The sequence below is a fragment of the Heterocephalus glaber genome, unplaced genomic scaffold (assembly GCF_053883595.1).
Source record: "Heterocephalus glaber isolate CG9 unplaced genomic scaffold, H.glaber_assembly_v1.0 deba00001461, whole genome shotgun sequence".
Taxonomy (NCBI): Eukaryota; Metazoa; Chordata; class Mammalia; order Rodentia; family Bathyergidae; genus Heterocephalus; species Heterocephalus glaber.
Genome location: NW_028258308.1, coordinates 45,351,084 through 45,373,644, shown reverse-complemented (window position 1 = coordinate 45,373,644; position 22,561 = coordinate 45,351,084). Strand labels below are relative to the sequence as shown.

Genomic DNA, 22,561 nt, shown 5'->3' with positions numbered 1-22,561 from the left:
AGTTGACTTGGTTTATTCTGTTTTCATCCTCTCTCTGGGTATAGCAAGTACTGTCAAACAGCATTTTCTGCAATGATGGGAATGTCCTATCTGTGCTGTTCCTATATGGTAAGCCCTGTTCACAAGTGACTACAGAACACTTCAAATGTGGGTATGTGATGAGGACTAAAGTTTTAACTTGATTTAATTCATTTTAACTGTCACATGTGACTGGTGGTACTGAATTGGTTTACAATTTATTCTTATCTAGATTAACCAGAAGCCACTGAATGTTAAAAGACTTTTGAAAGAGACGTATCCACCATTCAACAATGAATTAGTAGAAGATACTTAAAACTCTTATTTTGTTCTCATGTCTGTGTATTTTTAGTTTTTTACTTTGGGAGGAGAAAAAATACGCCTGTAATCCCAGCACTTGGGAGACTGAGGCAGAAGGATAGCTGTGAGTTTTAGACCAGCCTGGGTTACATAGTGAGTTCAAGGGCAGTCTGGACTATATAGTGAGACTCTGTCTCAAAACAAAACCAAAACAAAACAAAACAAAAACAGCCAGCAAGCAGCTTTTCCCCAAATGTCAGACTAGATTTTTCTATTTCAGTGATGCTGTCTTCTAGATGGACTGGCTTAAAGGGAAGCTCACCAGTACAATGAGGGTGGGAATCATGGTAACATGGAAGGAAGAAAACAAATACCAAAAAATTTGTTTGTATGTGTGTGTGGTGCTAGGAATGAAGGCTAGGGTCTCACACATGCTAAGCAAGTGCCCTATCATTGACCTACTCCCCCAACTGCAATTTAGAAACTTTTTATATAATTTAACATGTATCTCATCTAAAAACAAGATGAAATAAGACAATATCCCCATGAGCAAATATCTCTATTCTTTGGATGTAACTATGTCTGTGTTTATGTGACAAATTTCGGATTATTAATTATATTAATATTTTCATGCTACAAATAGAAAAGTTCTGGCTGTTAAAAAAAAAACCTCTCAATAGAACAAGCTGAAAATCTTGCCCAGTATGAATCTAGGAAAATAGCCAAGTTCAAAAGCTGTTATCTGCTATGAAACTAAATGTTTTTTTGGCATTTTGGTATATTTAGTGTCTGCCTTTTCTCATCACCTCTCCCAGCACTTTTCAGATTCTCTGACTTGACAGTGGCTTTCTTCCTCTGCTTTGGGTATTTGATGATGAAGAAACTTTATTTTTTCTGGTACCGGGTTCGAACTCGGGACCTTGTACTTGCCAGGCAGGCACAGCACCACTAAACTACATTCTTGCTCGTGATGACACTATTAAAGCCAGGGACAGTTTGTAGATTCATATATCTGGAGACAGTACAAAAAAAGTTAAGAAAACCTAACCAGAAGATGGTTTGGTTTTATTATCCAACCTCAGAAAACAAAGTTTCAAGTTTCAAGTGTTAGGGTTTCAGAGGATCTGGTTTTGTGGTGTTACATTACAAAAGAAGCTTCTTAATGTGACAAGTCAGAAGTAATTGATGCCTAGTAGCCCAATCCAGCTACTGATTTCTAGATTTAGAACTTCATATTCCTAACTTCAAGATATTAATAGAAAATAACACAGAAAAGTAGAAAGGTAAAATAATTATCTAATATTAGTAAAGTGCTGTAAATCTTGCAGCAAAGTATAAATAACACATAAATGACTAAAAGTAACAGTAAATATTAAGATACTCATTTTTAATACTGATATATAAACACTATGGAATGTGTATATTCATTGTCCACAGGTTGACAAATAACATCAAGAACATTTTTTATTAATTTTATAACAGTGCTATACTAGTTTCTTTTGCCAGTTCAGAGCTCTTAAGTGATAAAGCCTGTTCAGAGATGTCCTGTACATTTATAGCACATTAACTCCTCAGCATGTTTTCTCTTTGAGGTTACTCTTTTTGTGATATTTAATTTTTCCTTTAAGCTCAAAGCAGATATAATTCTGGATTTGATAGCCCCGATTCTAAAATTTTGAGGCTATGGACATCTCTGATTTAATCTTGATTCTGAGCCTAGTGGTAATGTAGTCTGCATATAAAGGGTCACTTTAAATATAGTTTTAAAAATGTTTATTTTTGTCTTCATTTAAAACAATACTTTTTGTGGGGCTAAATGTAATTAAGGGGGATATACAGTTTAAGCTAATGGTGTTTATCTAGATAAAAAGGCAGATCCAGATAACTGTTAGTCTGGAATGTATGTAGCTCAGTGGTGCCGCACCTGCCTCACAAGCACAAGGACCTGAGTTCGATCCCCAATACCATGGGGAGGAGAGAAGACCCAAACAAAACAAACAAAAAACCACACAGATAACTGTTAGTCATGATTTTTAGCCACAACAGATTTTTTTTTCCTCATCTCATCACAGTATCTTTAATGGCCTGAAAAAACCATCACAGTAACTTAAGTCTTACAATGAAAATAATTTTCCTAAAAAATAATTTTCTGGGCACTAATAAACATAGTTATATTATATGCTTAGTTAATACTCATTGAAAGGAAAGACAACTAGATATTAGATGTTTGATCACTGTTATCAAATTCATGTATAAGACAGATTTTATGTAAACTATTATTTTAAGATCATTTGTTAAGACAGTTTAAATTTTCATTGTATTAGTATTTTTATTTTAATTTAATTTAATTTTTTTGGTACTGGGGATCAAACTTGGGTCCTTGTGCTGCGCAGCAGGCAGCGAAACCACTCAGCTAAATCCCCGGCCCTGTATTAGTATTTTTAACTGCCTAGATATTTAATAGGCCACTTCTTATCCCAGTATCCTCATTCTACTCTACAGAAGGATTTGCCTTAACTGCTTTCTGTTACTTTAACTTCAATTCTCATTTATATGCTATATGTAAACTTAATCTTACACAATATGAGAGAAAAATACTGGAGAGTAAATAATCTCTAATATATAAATACATGTATATAAATATATGTGAGTATATACATAGACACAGACACATGCATCTCTAGGGAAGCATTTATGGAACCCCACAATTGCCAAAACTCATAAACTTGCTCTAATTTGGCTCAGGTCTCTTGTTTCTCAAAAAAAATTAATGTTCCATCTGTATTATTTTAGTTCAATGGGAAGAATCTATGATTTTAAGATATTAATTATAGGTTTTTAAATATTCATAAACATAATACATGTGAATTGGATCAGCAATCAGTATGTACTTCCCAAGAACATAATCGGTGATTTAAGAGATGGATGTGATTACAACTGAGTTGTCCTTCATTTTATAAAAAGGATGCTAAATACTCTTCTTTCATAATTCAGAGGAATAGGGAAGAATAGAAATTTGCCATGTCAGCAGCAAATTATTTTATATTTTTTAAGGCTTCTGAGAATATTTTCATTATAAAACTCTAGAACTTTATTGTGTTAAAATTGGACAATAAAGAACACACTTTCAAAAATTTCAATGAAAGAAACGTACCAATTATTTAAATATTCTTTGTAAGCCAGCCACACAGTGGCATATGTCTGTAATCCTAGCACTTTGGGGAGGTTGAGGCAGCAGAATCACAAGCTCAAGCCCAGCCTGGACAACACAGTAAGACCATGTCTCAAAATAAGTTTTTAAAAGGGCAGGGCATGTCGCTCAGTGCAAAAGCCCTGGGTTCAATCTCTAGTACTGACGTGAGCAGAGTGCAGGGGAGAAAAGCTATAAACATGGGATGAAAGAATAACAGATGTATTAAGAATAGCCTCCTTCATATAAAAGGTTTGATGAATAAGACATTCAAATGACTATAAAAGAATAAACCTGCCAGACATGGTGGCATATACTTGTATTCGCAGCACTTGGGAGGCTGAGGCAGGAGGATCACCATGAATTCAAGGTGAGCCTGGGCTAGTGAGTTAAAGGCCAGCCTAAACTGCATAGCGAGACCCTGTCTTAAAAAAACAAAAACAACCCTCTCCCCAAATTGAAAACAAGTAAAAGAATAAGCTCAAAAGCTTCTTTCTAAACCAGGCTGAATAACCTGAGAAATTTACATTTTGACTGGGCTACAGGAAAGAGTGTACCTTTATCGAAACCCTTTTTAACTTATAAAACAAAAATAAAAAACATGATAAAATAATTTTCATGGATTCTGCTATCTCATTTTATTGTGTTCAGGATATTCTTTCACCCTACTTTAGAATACCACATAGCCTTCAATGTTAAGTATAAAGCTACATCAGTTAGATGGCCATTTCTAGGCAAAAACATTCCTTTATGATATGATAAAAAGTCAGCTGGGTATCATGGCACACACCTGTAATCCCAGCAGTTGAGGCTGAGGCATGAGTTATCATTCTAAGTTCGAGGTCAGCCTGGGGTACATAGTGACTTCAAAGCCAGCCTGAATTACATAGCAAGACCCTGTCTCAAAAAAAAAAGCCAAATTATTCTTCCACCCAGTTTAATGAACAGACAACAAAAGGCATTTTATAATATTATTATTATTTTGCCCTTAGCAAAAAGCAAGAGGCCAAGCGCTTTCTGCTTACTTTAGGATCAAAGATATTCTTATCCACATGGCTATAAATTAGCTAGGTTTCTACTAGCTGTGGGCTGTGGATTCATTTTCAGACCAATCAACCTCACATTTCCAAACCCTGCATAATTGTAACATTCCTGGAATATGAGGTCTGAACAGCTATGTGAGATTAAATGTAAAAAGTTAAGAAAAATTTTTAAAAATTTACATTTTTGGTAAGATGATTCTTACATGGGGATAAAGATTTTAAAGTTTAAAACATGGTGTTATCATTAAAATAATAGATGAATGCTTGAATGGGAGCTGTAGACACTCAAAAATATTTTAAATCTTAAGACTAAACCAAACTGTTACCAAAAAGATGTGAGCAAAGTGGCTCAAATAAAACCTGTCTTTCCTTCAATCTAACATCCTTCATTCAGCAACTCTCTACTATGCACAGCATGGATTTTCATTTCTTTGAAAGAATTAATGAAATAGAATGTTGTTTCTGACTGAATAACATTTAGCTTAATTTTGTACAACTGAGGTTTTTTTTTTTTTTTTTTTTTTTTGGTACCGGGGATGGAACTTGGGACCTTGCACTTGCGAGGCAGGCAGTGGCACCACTGAGCTAAATCCCCAGCCCTGAGGTTTTATTATATTAACAAAATAATAGAAATTGAAGAAGAAAATCAAAGACTATAATATTATGCTTATTATAATCTAACCATTAAACTAATTTTTCCAGGCTAAGGGTATCTAATAGAAATAATTCTTTATTGATACATTTTGAAACATGGGTCTTTTATTTGGAGATTTCTTTTAGTACTGTATTATAACATAATTGGACAAATGGTAAAAAGTGTGATTCAATTTTTTAAAGTTCTTGTAAAGTATGTACAAATGAATTATTCTCATTTCATATATAAAAAACTGTATTTACTAGATTCTTTCCCTACTAACTTCTTAAATGCACATTGTGGAACATAAATATTAATGTTCTTATTTAATTTCAATTTTTTTTTTCCAGTATTAGGGAGCAAGCTCAGAACCTTGTGCTTGCCAGGCAGGTGTGGCACCACTGAGCTATATCCCTAGCTCCCATTCTTATCTATTGACTTTGACTTTCCTGTCCTGGTCAGAAGGAGAACAGAACATCAGCTTTTCTGTATGGGAACCAGGGGGTGTGGTGACAGCTTATCTCACTGGAGGCAGTGACAGTGCACTCACTCTGCTCCCCACACCAGAAGCAGGTCCACTGTACAGGCTCAGTATGGCTTCAGGAGCTACTGAATGCCAGGAGTGCACAAAAATACATGGAAGTACTGTTCACATCTACACCAAGCTCCTGATGTCTCTGAACTTCTAGATAGAGCATGGATCATCACAAACTCCTTGAGAAATTATTAATCATTACTGAAGAAATACAAATGTAATAAAACCTTTCCAAATCTGGACAGGGAAAAGTTGCCACTGTCACAGTTAAGTTTTATTTTTAGCTTCCTTTCTCTTGGTGCCGGGGATCAAACCTAGCACGTTGTACACAGTAGGCAAGCGCTCCACCAGTGGGCTACATTCCTATCCCATCTTGTTCTTGGGTTTCTTTTTTTTCTTTTTCTTTTTTTGTGGAACTCAGGACCTTGCGCTTGCCAGGCAGGTCGGGTGCCACTGAGCTACATCCCTGGCCCTGTTCTTGGGTTTCTGACACCCAAAATATATTGATGCTACTTCTAATAAAAGTTTGTTTTGTTTTTAAACATGATAAAATGTTTAGAAATATAATTTCTTCAATATAATGAAAATAATACACCAAACTTTAAGGGTATACAGTGTAAAGGTTGTAGATGCTAGTTATAGCAGACAACACATGCTGAAGAAAATCCAAAGTAAAACTTCCTTCTAAAAAGTTTGACAACTTTCAACCCCTTTTGTAAAGAATGTATGGAGGGCCGGGGACTTAGCTCAGTGATGCGGCGCCTGCCTTGCAAGCGCAAGGTCCTGAGTTCAATCCCTGGTATTGCAAAAAAAAAAAAAAAAATTGGGGCCAGGGATTTAGCTCAGTGGTTCCATCGCTTGCCTTGCAAGCACAAGGTCCCAAGTTCGATCCCCAGTACCAAAAAAAAAAAAAAAAAAGAATGTGTGCGTAGGAGTTCAGGAATGGGCAGTAGTTCAGAATTAAAATGTAAGCCCCTCACTTTATAGACATAATTCATTTAATGAGTAGTTCAGAGTCTCTTGTTTTCATCTACTTTACTCTGTGGACATAATTTCTCCATAATTTAAGTTTTACCAAGATTAGTGTTCACATCTCAATTTGCTTTGAAAATGACTGAATCTTTATGCCATTTGTGAAATAAAGGTTGGGGGTCAGAGCCTTCTTACATTTAAAAAAAATCTTTTATTGTCAAAACTTGATACATTAGCCAGGGAGGTGATACATGCCTGTAATTCCAGATACTCAGGAAGCTGAAGCAGGAGGATAGCTTGAGGCCAGCCTGAGCAATATAGGGAGACTGTCAAGAGAGACAGACAGGCAGACAGACAGGCAGGCAGACAGGCAGGCAGGTAGGCAGGCAGGCAGGCAGATAGGTTGACTGAGTCTACTTTGCCAAAAACCCCACAATGATTCTACTCACTTGGCTTTATTATTACTAATTCTTGCTGCATTATACTCTTAGTGGGCAGAAGTACTCATACTGTCCTCAGACTTTCGCATTAATGTAAAAAACTGCACAGTTCATGGTGTCATTTCTGTGTGTATTCTAATACCTTTCTTCAAGGATGATTTCTGAGAATAAATAAAAACACTACACTTTTAAGTCAACTTACAAAAAAGGAAATAGGATTTAAAAATCAAACATATATAGTTTCTGAACCACTGAGCTTGGTTTAAATTACTTATTTGTAATTTATTTTTGTTTTTTGTTGGTACTGGGGATTGAACTCATGACCTTGGGCTTGTGAGGCAGGCACCATGCCACTGAGCAAAATCCCCAGCCCTTACTTATTTGGAATTTAATACACAGTACTAAATGAAACCCAATTTCCAAATAGCAAGTACATGAAATAACATCATCCTATTAGGTGACCTATGTAAAAACAAACAAAAAACTGACCTAATTTCAGGATTGTTTTGCTTTTAAGAAACATGCTATGGTATAAGAAAAAATCTGGATGGGCACTTAAATATAATTTGGGACCAAATAACTTACACAAGTCAATATGGAAAAAGTTGGACCGAAGGCATTTCATCTTCAAGTGAATGAGATCTCACATTTACATAGCACCTTATATAGAGAAAGTGCTTTACAAAGATTTCACTTGATCTTAGCCAAAAGGCCGAGAAGCAATTTTACAAAGATTTCTTGACAGTCATTCTTCAATGTAAATAAATGGTCTATAAGCACTTTGAGGCAAGAAAATACCCAAGAAAATCTATTGAGAAACAAATTCTTGGACTAGTAGATATAACTAAGAAAAACTATTAAGAGATCTGTCATAATATTACATATAGAAGTCATTTATGATCTTAATGGCTGATATGAAAATGTTTAGTAGGAAATACTGAGAAATGGAAAGGTTTAAATGAAGGAATAAGTAAAACAAATGAGGCACAAGTCAACAAACTGTCCAACAGATAAGGCTTCCCATAACCGTAAGTATATGAAAAATAAATCTTTCAGTTGTGAAGAACAGTTGAAAAGTATAAATGTAAAGCACATGGCTAGAATCTGATCCTCAGATACTAAGATATTCTAAAGCAAGGAAAAAAATTAATGTACTACCTGACTTCTTTCTTCTAAAATTTCTCCCCAAATAACATCACCAATATATTTACTTCTGCCATAAAACAGAATAGCATAAAATAATAAAATTTCACATATTTATGTTTTCAAAATTTTCTCCAAATCTTAGGACAATTTAGTTTCCTGTAAATAATTACTCATTTTTTCCCTCTAAATAATTCTGCCAAGGTGCTTTAGGTAAGATTTAATTAGCACCTCTGCCAATGTATTTAAGTCTTTGCAAAAAGTGCACTTGCCAACCATTCTGTGTAGTAAATATGTAAGTTATTTCAAATGCATTTGGAAAACAACTGAAAACACAGATTAATACATTATAAAAAGATTAATTCCCTTTAAACAAAGACATTCTTATAAAGCAGAGTAACACATAAGCACAATACAGAATATAAATTGTATATCAATTATTGGCAGAAAATCTAATTCCATACAAAGCCTACACCATTGAGGAAGAGGACATTTCCATACAAAGAAAAGTATTACACTATTATACAACACTTTTAATTGGACATTTACAAATTTTTGGCACATTAAAAGAACTAAAAAGTCTACAAATAAAGGACAAAGAACCTAAAACAAAGATACAAGAGAGAAAAAGTCCTCAAATGTGAAACACTAAATATTAAAATAGAAGAGAAACAAAAAATAAGCTGGCTGAATTTCCCAAAATGTTGTTATATGTAACACAAGTATGCTTCAATGAAGGGTTTTTTTTTTATTTCTAATGGTAAGACTTCTCTACCTTGCTGTAGCTGGTTGAACATGGGCTGGATAAGATCTTCTTGTGCTGGTTGCTTGTCTTTGCCTAGCTAGAAATGACTGCCCTGAACCAGTGCTAGCTAGTCTATCTTCAGCTGCTTTTTTATGCAGAGTCATTCCCTGTAACATTAAAAAAAAAAAAGGAATCAATGAAAAAAGTGGAACATATTCTCACCAAAGAAAAATTTCATTATGCAGAATTTGTTACACTATATAGTAAAACAGTTTAGGAATATTAATTGTATTACAGATTAAGATTTTGTAGTGGGATTTAGTTTCGACAATTAAGTACCAATCTTTTGGAGAAATTAAGGCTTAATTTTCTGAATTTACAATAGATAAGGGAAAGATTTTTGGAATATGTTACCCATACTTTCCATTCAAATTAAATGTATAAAATTTGATTTTCTAAGAAAAAAAAAGTGTAACTGATTGGTAGTAGATGATTAACAGGTTTTGGAAATACAGGGCTTATTTTGAAAAACACCAATGCACTTATTTCTTATCCTGAAAAGTCACATTGGGTATTATACATACCACCATGCTGTTTTCTTCACTTCAAGACAGACTTGGATTCTCAAATAAATTAAGAGAAGTTCCTAACAGACTACCATAGAGGGTCCAACCAAGAGCAAAGGGGTCTCTCCTGAAAACATAAGGACTGCCTACTACTGCCTTAAAGGCGAGAAATGGCCAAAACACTGTCACAGGAGTGGGAGATGTCAGGGTGTTCCCAGGTGGAAGAATGACAACAACAATAGCACTACTTTATAAAGGCAGAAGTCTAGGAGAAGATCAGGCAAAGAGCAGTTTGGGTATTATTTTAATAAACCAATGCAGAACCCAGAGACACTTTTAAGAATTGAGAGGTGCTGTTTAGGCTGGACACAGGTAACCTGTTAGGAAAAAATGAAGGATGACATCCAGGAAGAAACAACAATGCACAAAAGACTAGAAGTTTGTTTTCTGTCTGTCTTTTTCTCCTTCTTTCCTTTCTTTTTTTAAAAAAATTTTTTGGTTTCTTGAGACAGGTTTTCACTATGTAGTTCAGGCTGGCCTTGAACTCACTGTGTAGCCCAGGCTGATCTTGAACTTCCAGTGAGCCTCCTGCCTCAACCTCCCAAATATTGGGGATTATAGGCACGTGTCACCATGCCAGGCTAGAGGTAAGTTTTTTTTTTATCACTCGTTAGTTCTAGGAAGATACTGGTCCTGGCTTTGCATTTTTAATACAATTTCAGTGTACCATATATCAACAGATATAACAATTTTCCAGAAAAACATTTTAAAGTCAGTTTGAAATCAAATAATTTAAAGATCTGAATAAAATCAAATATCTATTGATAATCTTTAATTATCACATCAACACACCCAACAGACACAACAGAGTGAAGAGACAATGTACAGAATGAGAAAAAACTTTTGCCAACTAACATCTAGAGACTATATTAAAAAAAAACTAAAAAAATTAGAGTTTCCCAAAATAAAACACCCAGTCAAAAAATTAGCAACTACTGGGGATTTAGCTCAGTGGTGCTGCATCAAGGTCTTGAGTTTGATCCCTGGTATCCCCCCAACCCGCCCCCCAAAAACCAAAACCAAACAAACATAAAAGGCAACTGAAATGAATGGACACTTCTCAGAAGCAGTAGAAATGGCCAATAAATACATGAAAAAATGTTCAACATTTGAGGATGGGGGAAAAAGGAACTCTTCTACATGTCGGTAGGAACGTAAACTAGAACCACCACTATGGAAATCAGTATGCAGATTCTGCGAAAAAACAAAATTAGAAATCCCATTTGATCCAGCTCTTCCTCTTCTAGTTATCTTCCCAAAAGAGTTAGTTATATTATGGATAAAGGAAATGTGATATTTATACACAATGAAGTACTACTCTGGCATAAAGATAAACTTGAGGCATTCATAGGCAAAAGGATTCAACTTGAGAACATAATGTTAAGTAAGACACACAAGTTTAAATATTGTATGGCTTCTCTTATATGAGAAACTCAAAAAATAAATAATAGCAAAATAGATAAATAAGAAGTAGAAGCTCAAAATAATTCCCCAAATTATCTATTGTTTCAAAAATATTTTAATATATATGCTAATTTATTTCACTTATACTACTAGTTTGTTAGTTCACTGAAAAGAAAGTTTTGTGCTATTATCTTTGTTTCTTCTTTGTAAAAAAGAATCTTTTTTGTCTATAACTTGTTTTTTGAGCAACATTTTGGCAATTCTTTTACAATCGTGACAGTGTATTAACTACTGCTATTCTCTATTTTGTTATGAAATTGTCTTTTTATAGAAGAGTGCCTTTTGTATTTATGAATCTCTTTGTATTACAATAAAACAAACTATTTCAGCTACCTATGTTGAAATTATTATCTTATTTAAAATATCATCATATTTTCACTTATATACTTGCAGCAACTTCTTCAAATTCTTCACGCTTTCTTTTTTTTTTTGGTACTAGGGATCCAACTCAGTTCCTTGCACTTGCAAGGCAGGTGGCAGAACCACTAAGCTAAAACCCTGGCCCTCTTCACACTTTTAAGACCACCATATCCATCACAAAGTTTCTCTGAGCTACTTAATACCTTTTCTCAGCACTCACATCTCCATTTCCATAAAAGTTGTCTGAGATGCAGGGCTTTCTGAATGTAAGCAAGATGCAGTTACTGGTTATCTAATCTCAATGTAATTTGTATAAATCTATTTACTTTCTGAAGAGTTAAAAATTAGGACAATTCTTTAGTACCATGTAACAGAATGAATCTGGTTCCATAAGAAACAATATGTAAAACCCTACAAATTTAAGAATACAAGATTACTAATGAGGATTGAGGCATAGACCTACAAGAATGAAATTACTAAATTTAACAGAGGACAAAGAAAAGTAAAAGTCAGGATTAATTCCTAGAGAACTTCATTAAATGTGTGGTTTTGTTCTAGGTTTAGATTTTTAAGATATCCAAATCTGTTATTAATATTCTAAATCCAAAATTATTTCTTTTCTAAAAAAAGTTGTGATAAAATCTTAAGTCTTGACCAAGACAAATAAATGCTGATATGTTGTAAAATTTGTGAATTTTTAGCAAAGATCAAATCTTACTATTAGGTCAGGGACACTAACCTTTAAGAGGCAGTAGCAATTATAACTGAAAAACAAAAACAATGGTTTTATGGCAACAGAGCTACAGGGGCCAGAAGAGGATGTTGAAAGGAATCTGGTTTAATTATCTGTTCAAGACAAAGAAGCTGTTTCACTGGGAAGAACAAAAAGAAAAGGAAGACAAAATGTCTGGGAAGAAATACTGAAAAAGTGCTACATTTTGAAAAGTTACAGTTGTTTATACCCAGACCACAATGCTGATGACCATTCAGTTTTCCCTGAAGTATATTATTTACAGTTTTGTGTTGAACATTCAACTTCAAAGCCTCTAGTGGGTCAAGGTCTGGGCCCGTGAACATGCTCTAATCCTGAGAGATTGTTAAACTGTCCTGCTGTCCTAAATGTAAGTCCTGAAAAGATACTGAGACAGTCTCACACACAGGGTTAAATGAGGTCAGAAAGGTGATGAGCACCTTTGTAAGTCTGAGTTAGGACAGCAATTACTTTCTGATTTTTGGCAGAATTACTTCTACAGTAAAGGCAGTATTATATATCCAATGAACTTTGCATCATGTTTTAAAGTGCTATTTTCTTACCATGTTGTACCAGGCACTAACAATATATTTCTCCTCCATGTCTCTTTGACTCTTCGTTTTCTCATATTCTTTCTAAAGAACAAGCACATGTAAACATATAAATATACAAGATAATTCAATCTAAACAAAATTCTACAATTATCTAAATCCACAGATACAATTGTGTATACATAGCAAGGCTCCCAGAAAATAAAGAATCAAAAAATCAGTATTTTATTGTACAGTATAGTAAACTACCTCTAATGAGTGGAATAGTCGGTCCTGTTCCTGGAGTTGATTTTTGAGAGCTTGTATTTCTGGCGCTGCTCCCTGATTTTGTTTAGGATCTAAGGTACGGATAACCTGCAGAGTAATGAAAGAAAAATGTAAAAAGTCTTGGGCTGTGGCCACAGCTCTGCAGTACACTGCTTGCACAGTAACTGCAGGGTACTGGATTCAATCCTTAGTCCTGCAGCAAGCAAATAAACAAACTAAACGTCTTAAAGGGTAACACTTAAGAAAGCAATTATTTTTGTAAAGAAAACAAAAGGATATATTACAAAAAAAAATGGATGTAGTATAAAAACAAAGGGGTATATTACAAAGATAATTTAAATTTATGAAATAACACTTTTTTCAACTTTTGAATTAAATGAAAATCATTTATGAGAAGGAATTCTGACTTAAAATTTCAAATACTGTTAAGTAGACACTACTGGCAGCTTTCCACTCTATCCTCTCTTCAGCTGGTTCTCTGCCTCTGGACAGGCATTCCAGAGGGTCCCAGCTGGCACAAGCCCATCCCTGTGCTGCTTCTTCTTTTTTTTTTTCGGTACCGGGGATTGAACTCAGGTCCTTGCGCTTGCGAGGCAGGTGCCGGAACCACTGAGCTAAATCCTTCGCCCCTCATCCCTGTGCTTCTATTTCCTCCACTGCTAATAGTTCAGACTGGGCATGGGATGCAATTCTGGCTGACCAACTAGACGGAGAGGTCTTTCTTTTTCTAATACTTTTACTATCAAAATGTTCAAACGATAAAAACAGACTTATCTTTAACCCAGATTCACCAATTGCTACAGTGCTATATTTGAGTTCTCTCTCTACACACACATATGCACTTGTTTTGGAGACTATTTAAAAATAATCCATAGACCTCATGACATATAACCCTTAGATACTCAACTGTGTATATCCTTAGATCAAGGATATTATTATTCATAATAACAATATATTATCATTGGTGAGAAAATTAACAATTCTATAGAAATGTTACTAACTGGTTCAAATCCACATTCCAACAAATATCCCTAAAATGTCTTTTAACTGACCTTCTTTGCTCCCAATCCAGGACCTGAATATCAGTGTGCTTGCTGCATTTGGTGATTAAGTGGAGCTTCTTAAAGCAGATTCCACGGCCTATTTTTATTTTCATGAGGCTTTTACCTCCAATTCTGGATTTACCTGATTTTCCCTGAAGATATTTTTGAATTTGTCCCAATAACCTCATTTTTCCTCTGAGCTGAAAGGTCTAGAAGATTGTTTAAATTCAGGTGAATTGTTACTGAAATGACACGCCACAAGGAGGCACCAGTCTTTGTGTATTAGTACCATGTGTTATTAATTTTAATTATTGGTTATGATGGTGATTGGAACTTATTTCCTACATAAAATAACATTTTCTTCTTAGGAATCAGTAACTAATCTCTGCAGAGACCTATTCTGAAAACTGCTTCTAGCTCAGGCTCTTTTTTTGTTCAAAGATTTTTGTTTTTCATACTGAATATATTCTATATTTTAAGATCTCATGCTGGGGGTGGTGGCACATGCCTGCAATCCTAGCACTTGGGAGGCTGAGGCAAGAGGATTGTTGTGAGTTCAAGGTCAGCCTGGGCCACATAATGGATTCAAGGCCAGCCTGAAGTACACAGTGAGACCCTGTTTCTAAAAACCAAAAAAACCCTCCCAAACCTTAGTGAAGGATGATCAGAAAGTGCAACGAGATACTCTCAAATTCATATTTATTCTTACACTTTTGGCTTTCTCTAAATATTTTTTATATCGTTCTTCCATTTGCTTCATTTCTTCTTCCTTCTTCCGTAAAGCTTCTTGTAATTCTTCAATTTTTAAGGCTGTAGATGGGAAATATTAAAGAGAAATTTATATTTTAACAACTTTTAAACTGTATTTTAATTGACAAATTTATAATAGTTAACAGATTTGAGAGGCTGTTTCACTTATTACCATATATAATTTTTTAAAAACACCAATTCAAAAAACTTTTTTTACAAAAAGCTTTCCTTTAATAAACAAGAAATCCAATATAGAACAGCATCAACTTATAAAGTTCAATTAATAGTTAAATGAATAAACAAAATGTCGTATATTTGTATAATGTAATACCATTCAATCATTTCTGATACATACTACAACAAGGAGACATAATGTTAAGTAAAAATAAAAGACATTATGCTAAGGGAAGTATGGAAGCACAAAAAGAGAAGTAATTCATAACTGTACTTATGAGGACAGTAAAATAGACTGACAAGAGAGGGAGAACTATCATTCAGTGAGTACAGAGTTCCAGTATGGACTGATGAAAAAGTTTTAGAAATGGGTAATGATGGCTGCATAATAATGTAAAAGGACTTAACAGCACTGGACAGTACAGTTAAGATGGTTTAAGTCTTATTTGTATATTTTACTACCATTAAAAAAAAAAGCAGGGCGGAGGGGGTGTGTGTTTCAACAGTAGAGGTCTTTCCTAGTATTGTAAAGCCCTGGGTTTGATTCCTCGTATTGCAAAGAATTTTTTAAAAAGTAAAAGTTTGTTCTTTCACCTAGTAAAAAAGAATAAGGCCAAGCTATCTACAGATGTAACTGTAAATAGATGTGTAAATTCAGCTTACTCTAAATAGATGTGTAAATTCAACTTACTTTAGAATCCACAGTTAAGAAAAATTTTTATGCATAACTAGTGTAACTAGTAATTTAAGACAAAAGGATATACTACTCTAGGGCCAGGGATTTAGCTCAGTGGTGCTGTGCCATCCTTGCAAAGGCAAGGTCCTGAGCTCGATCCAGGGTACGGGGATTGGGGGGTCAGTAAACTACTCTAAACAAGACAAATTCAATTGGTATGATAAGTAATAAGGCCTATATTTATATAAAATCATTATTTCTAGTGTAGTATATAGTTAACTCAACTTAAAGCTAATGCTATATAGAAGAAACTCACAGCTGTTGTTAAATCTGGGCTCAAGATCTTCAATAATGGCTCTCTTCTTCTGCAATTCATTATTTGCTTCATGTAGCTTCTCTCTGTAGCAAAATATGACACTGTATCACTACTGTCTCTGTATCTTTCTTCCACTTCAAATTAAAGAACCGCGTTCTTTATACTTGAAAGACACTTGCATACAAGTACTGTTAAGACAAAATATTTAATTTGAAACAGTATTGGTTTCTTTGTATGCGAAGGGGTGTTAAGAGGGGACAAGTATTTTTCTTGGAATAAGGATATTTTAACAGTTAAATTTCAAACTTTGTAGAGGTTTTATATTACAAATCCTTGTTGCAGAAAAAGATTAAGGAAAGAATACTCCACACCAACAAAAAGGAGTGAAGTATGAAGTACATGGTAATACATATAATTACATAAATAGATCTCACAGAATAATGAACAAAGGAAGTTAAAGGGCAATAATGTATGACTTTAGTTATATGTGAAGTTGAGGTGTCAAAACTAATGACAGGTGATAAAGATCAGCATTGTGGCAAATTTGGAAATGTAGTCAATCAAACAAGAGGGAGAATTAATTATGTTAAGCTGCTAGAAGTACTCTGCATATTGGCCCAAACTGCCTATGTATGTAGGTATACATTCATCAAGTCCTACATATAGGAACTTGAGATGTGTACTTGCTCTATCATATCTATATCTATTATCTATCTATCTATCTATATGTTATAGTTCAATGTAAAAGAATTAATGGAAAGCTACATTTCTTTCCAGGTATTTATATAGTATATGTAATTGTCCCTTGATAGTATTTATTGTGGCACTATGAGTAGGAAAAAGGGTGCAGAAATTGGAAGACACAGAAAAACATTAATAAAAATTGAGTACTTATTTGCATCTATTTCCGATCTTTTCAATGTATAATACTATAAAGCCTCTCCCAATAAATTATTTTTGAAAGTATAATGTCACATATACAACACAAATATATATAGTTTAAAAAATTAAAAATAACCAAAGCTGAGTGAATCACCATCAGGTTACAGAACAATTCATGCAAAACCTTAAAGTTACATGTCTCTCTGGCTCCCTCTTGGAAGTAATCAAGTCCAGAATTAAAATCATTCTCATGATTTTCATGCCTCTGCTATTAATACATTGCTTAATTTTGCTGTTTAACTTTATACATAATTATATTATTCTAATTTGTACCTTTTGGTAAACATTATGTTCTTGAAATTCATCTAGGTTGATTGTCAGCCCTAGTTTACACATTTTTAAAAATTTTATTTATTTTTTGATAATGGGGATTGAACTCAGGACCCTGCGCTTGAGAGGCAGGTGGCGGAACCACTGAGCTAAATCCCCGGCACTATATATTTTTTAAATTGCTGAATAGTGTCCTACTGTTTGAACACTCTATCATTTCCAATTAGTGGATATATGTATTATTTCTACTTTTGTAACTATAAAAAATATTCTTTCAGGCCGGGGATTTAGCTCAGTGGTTTCGCTGCCTGCTGCACAAGCGCAAGGACCCGAGTTTGATCCCCGGTAGCAAAAAAAAAAAAAAAAAAATTCTTTCATACTTTCTTCCCTCTATCTCTTGGTTCACATGGGCAAATAATAGCTCTAGGAATCCTGGGAATAGATAGTGGAACTGTTATGTCAAAGAATAGGCGCATGTTAAAGTTTACTACGTTACTGATGCTAAAACTCCTACCAGAAGTGAATGAGAATTATCACTGTCTTCAGCAATACATACTGTGTCTGATTTTTTAGTTTTTACTAATTTGGTATGTTTAAAATGGTCTCCACTGTAGTTTTAAATTTGAATGAGATTTAACATCTTTTTAGATAGGTAGAGGTGATTTGTTGTGTTGAATTGTGTTTTCCAAAAAGATAATCTGAGAAGCCAGGCATGGTAGCTCACATTTGTAATCTCAGCTCTAGGTAGGCTGAGGCCAAAGGATTACTGTGAGTTCAAGGCCAGCCTGGGATACATGGTGAGTTGAAGGCCAGCTCGAACTACAGTGAGATCTTGTATCAAAAAAGAAAACAAATCAAAACAAAACAACACAACTAAAAGATAACATAAGTTCTAATCACGAGTATTTTGAATGCGGCATTATTTGGAAATTAGACCTTTATAATTAGTTAAGAGACGAGGGTGGGCCCTCTATCCAGTAACTAGTGTTCTTATAGGAAGGACGTATGAAGAAACACAGTAGTCTCCTCTTCTCTATGGTTGTTTTCCTTGGTTTCAGCTGCTTGTGGTTAATTACAGTGAAAATGTTAAATGCAAAATTTCAGATATAAACAATTGATAACTTTTAAATTACCTGCTGTTCTCAGTAGTGAGGAAATCTCATGTGGTCCTGGTGTGTGCTGCCTGGCAAGTGAATCATCCCTTGCTCCAGTGTGTCCACACTGTAATTGCTACTTACCTATCAGTCACTCATGAACCAATGTCACTGGATCAGTGTACTATTATATGTTTATAGCTTTTTATTAGATACTGTTGTTAATCTTTTATCAGGTCTAATTTATAAATTAAGCTTTATCCATGTATGTATGTATAGGAAAAGTAATATATAGAGGGTTCAGAACTATCCAGTGAGGCATCCACTGGGGGTCTTAGAAGGAACCCCAGAAGATGAGGGAGCTACTGTACAGAAAAAGGAATGTCAGGTGAAGATGGAGATAGAGACTGGAGTGACATATCCATAGCCTAATGGACACCATGGCCTTCTGGCAGCCACCACACACAGAGAGGCTAGCGTGGAAGTCTTTCTCAGAACCTCTAGAAGGAACAAACTACTGACATCGTGATTTTACTCTTCCAGGCCCCATAACTGTGAGAAAATACATTGCTGTTCTTTTAATCCAGCCCCAGATGGTGGTAATCTATTATGGCAGCTCTAAGAAAAAGAAAACAGACTTCATGTTTACTAATAAATCCTTTCTAATGAAGATTTCTACCATGTAAATGACTATAAAACAATCGTCAAACAGTAGTTTTATGAAATGATGAGTATTCTAGTTTTTGTCATAAAGGAATAAGAATTTTTTTTTTGTTACCAGGGACTGAACTCAGGACCTTGCACTTGCCAGGCAGCAGCAGGGTGCCACTGAGCTATATCCCCGGCCCAAGAAATGTAAAAAAAGACAGAATTCAATACTAACTTCTCAATCTACGTAACTTCTCATTCTCACAAAGGCTGGGAAGTAACTTTTTTTGTTCCTCTATTATATCAAAAATGTGCTTACTAAAAAAATAATAATGGGGGATCCAACATGGCTGACTAGAGGAGCAATCATGTCAGACGCTCAGAGAGGATTCAGTGAAGCCACAGGTCCTCTCTAGTGGGGGAAGGAATTATGCTCTGAAACAAAATTAATGAGAAAGATGATACATGCAGACCAAACCAAACATCTGGATCATTGAAGAGGGGAAATGGCACCATCGCTGCTGATTCATACTGCTATAGGACACCCCCCCCCGCCCCCCATGGGCAGCAGCCATTAAGAGAGCAAAGTAGCCTTGCAGAGGCTAATGTCCTGGGTCAGACTGAACAGAGCACCCTCTTATTCTCATCACCTCTCCTCAAAACACTGGAGAATGGTGCAGCCCAGAGGCATCCTCAATGGTGCTCGGCAAAGAGAAGGGACCCAGGGCCCGGGATTTAGCTCAGTAGTTCCGCTGCCTGCCTCGCAAGTGCAAGGTCCCACGTTCGACACCCAGAACCAAAAAAAAAAAAAAGAAGACGGCAAAGAGAAAGGACCCCGCACCCCACCCCATCTATCCCCAGCAGGAAACAAACAAAAAAAACCCCCAAGCAAATGGCACCCAAAGACTCCTGCCAACACTGTGGACCCCCACTTAAGAATGGACCCACTTACAGAGTCCTGTGGACATGATTATGCCTTAGGCTCAGAACAGGGACAGGCTCAGATTCTACCAGCTACCATAGCTGGAGAGAATTCTTGAGGCTGATTTAGTGTGGGTTTTGTGTGCAAAGGAAAAGAAGGGAAATTGGTGTGGTTTCCTGCAATCAGAACACAACTAAGGCAAGAAGGGAACTATGAACACTCAGGGTTTTTGGTGTAGCAGACACATGTGAACTGCATGTGCATTCTCTTGCTGGAGTATTTGATCTGAGTTTCTGATAGATTTTTTTCTTTTTGCTTCAGTTTAGTTTGTTTTTATTTTCTCTACCTCTTCTTGTCTATTTTTTTACAACTCAAGCTTCCATAGCAGTATTATTTTCTTATTTTTTACTTGTTTCTTCCACATTTTAAATTCTTCCTCTCAGATTTTTAGTTTGGTATATTCTGCTTTCTCTCAGTCACTCCTATTTTTTCTTGTATTAACTTTCGGTCCTCTTTATAGAATAGATTCCTTTTGGTCTTTGTCTTCATACCTAACCCATCTTCCCTTGCCTCTTTTTCATTTTACTGGAGCACAAATGTATCAACAGGTTCTGACAAGCTTGTGGCTTTCCTCAATCCCAAAGTACAGTTTCCTCTTGCTATATCCTATCCTCACTCCTACAAATATCAACACTAACCCTTCAATCTAACTGTAAGGCCTCCAACAGAATCTGACCTATGCCTGATTTTTTCACCCATTATTATTTCTCCTATTATTTCTCTCCTCTTGCTGACTTACACTCATTTCATCACCTATCCTTCCATCTTATCCCTTCATTTTCCTTCCACATTGCAGAATAATTGCTAGTAACAATGAAATATATGCTGCAAAGACTACTGATAAAAGGTAAAAGTATAAATGCAAGGTTTATCACATATAAGTGATGTATAATCAAATCAGTTGATTCTGTTATAACCAGAAATAATTCTTTCCTCAAAACACAGGGGAAGAGTCCAACCCACTTCTCCATATCATTTACAACTATTCCCACCCTACCTGACTTCAACTCTTAGCATCAAAAAATGGAGACAGGGCCGGGGATTTAGCTCAGTGGTTTGTCCGCCTGCTGCATAAGCACAAGGACCCGAGTTTGATCCCCGGTACCAAAAATCCCCACACAAACAAAAAATGGAGACAGACACACACACATGTGCGCGCGCGCACGCACGCACACACACACACACACACGGTAAAACAAGGCAACAAAAGACCCCCAAGGTCTCCCAACTTCTCCAAGGCAGAAATTGAGGGACACCAATGGAGAGGAGAGGAAAAGTAAACACCAGGTAGCAGAGCTCTATAAACTGACTGAAGAAGAGTTAAAGAAACTTGGGGAGTTCAAAGAGGACATGACCCAAAACTTTATGGAATTATCATACAAATGACCAACGTGGATTTGGGGAAAACAAAACACTGGAAGAGCTGATCAAAATGGTTCAAAATATGAATGACAAATTTAACAAAGATATAGAATGTATGAAAAGGTATCAGACAAAAATACTAGTTATAAAAAATTGTTATTGAATTAATAAATTGGAGAAACGACCAATGTGAAGAGTGGGTTTCTGAAATCGAGGACAAAATTGTAAATTACAAGATTACTCAGAGAAGCCTTATAAATAATAAGAGAACAAGAAAAATTTATCCAACAGCTACTAGAATGACAAAAAGACCAACCTAAGGCTAAATGGAGTTAGAGAGAAACTAGAAGATAGCATACATGGAATAAAAAATTGGTTTACAGAAATTGTAACAGAAAACTTACCAAGTATGAGGAAAGAGCTCAACGTACAGACAAGTGAGGCGTACAGAACACTGACCAACTATGATGAAAACAGAAATCATGTATAACACATTATAATTAAAATTCCAGATGGCCAAGAAAAACCTGGAATCCTGGAATTTTAAGTTGTCAGACAAAAGAAAAAAAAAATCACATATAAAGGTAACCTATTAGAATTATAGCAGAGTTCTCAACACAAAATTTACTGGCCATAAGAGCTTGGAGTAGAGTATTTCAAGACCTAAAAGCAAGCAACTTTTAACACAGATTAATATATTGGGCAAAACTTTCTTTCAAACTAGATGGAAAAATAAGATTTCATAAAAAAGCGTTAACTCAATAGATTTGTGAACATCAAACCAGCATTGCAGAAAATACTTCAAGAATATACTAGAGATAATGAAGCCAAAAAAGTAAAAAAATCCAAATGAAATGAATATATCAAGGAAGATGAATAGATTTTTTAAAAATGGAAAAAGAGGGCTGGCGATTTAGCTCAGTGGTTCTGCCGCCTGCCTCACAAGCACAAGGTCCTGAGTTCCATCCCCAGTAACAAAGAAAAAGGAAAAACAAAGGGAAATAAATACCTTTCAGTAGTAACTCTCCATGTTAATGCCCTTCACTCCCCAATGAAAAGAAAGATTAGAAAACTGGATCAAAAAACAGAATCCAACAGTCTGTTGAATTCAAAAAACTCATATAATCCAAAAAAAATTCATATATTAAAAATGAAAGGATGGAAATATTTTATGCATCAAAAAAGGTAAAAGTGCTACCCCAAAAAAGCATGGGTAGCAGTTTTACTCTCAAAGTAAACTTCAGACTAAAACTACTGAGGAGAGA

General features: G+C 35.2%; 1 protein-coding gene across 3 annotated transcripts in view; it reads right to left on the bottom strand.

Annotated features, from left to right (window-relative positions):
* Positions 1 to 6,879: 6,879 nt before the first annotated feature.
* Positions 6,880 to 22,561, bottom strand: part of Hook3 (hook microtubule tethering protein 3) — a 110,502-nt gene continuing 94,820 nt past the window's right edge. For 2 of the 3 annotated variants that reach the window (XM_087180411.1, XM_087180412.1), the window contains 6 exons: positions 15,999 to 16,081; positions 14,792 to 14,892; positions 13,022 to 13,126; positions 12,785 to 12,856; positions 9,051 to 9,187; positions 6,880 to 7,293 (listed from right to left, as the gene is read on the bottom strand). In XM_087180411.1, the coding sequence (XP_087036537.1) occupies positions 7,281 to 7,293; positions 9,051 to 9,187; positions 12,785 to 12,856; positions 13,022 to 13,126; positions 14,792 to 14,892; positions 15,999 to 16,081 (511 nt within the window). In that variant the 3' untranslated portion in view covers positions 6,880 to 7,280. Of the gene's footprint in view, positions 7,294 to 8,865; positions 9,188 to 12,784; positions 12,857 to 13,021; positions 13,127 to 14,791; positions 14,893 to 15,998; positions 16,082 to 22,561 lie in introns of those variants that run through there. The other variant, XM_004855259.4, reaches the window with a different exon arrangement.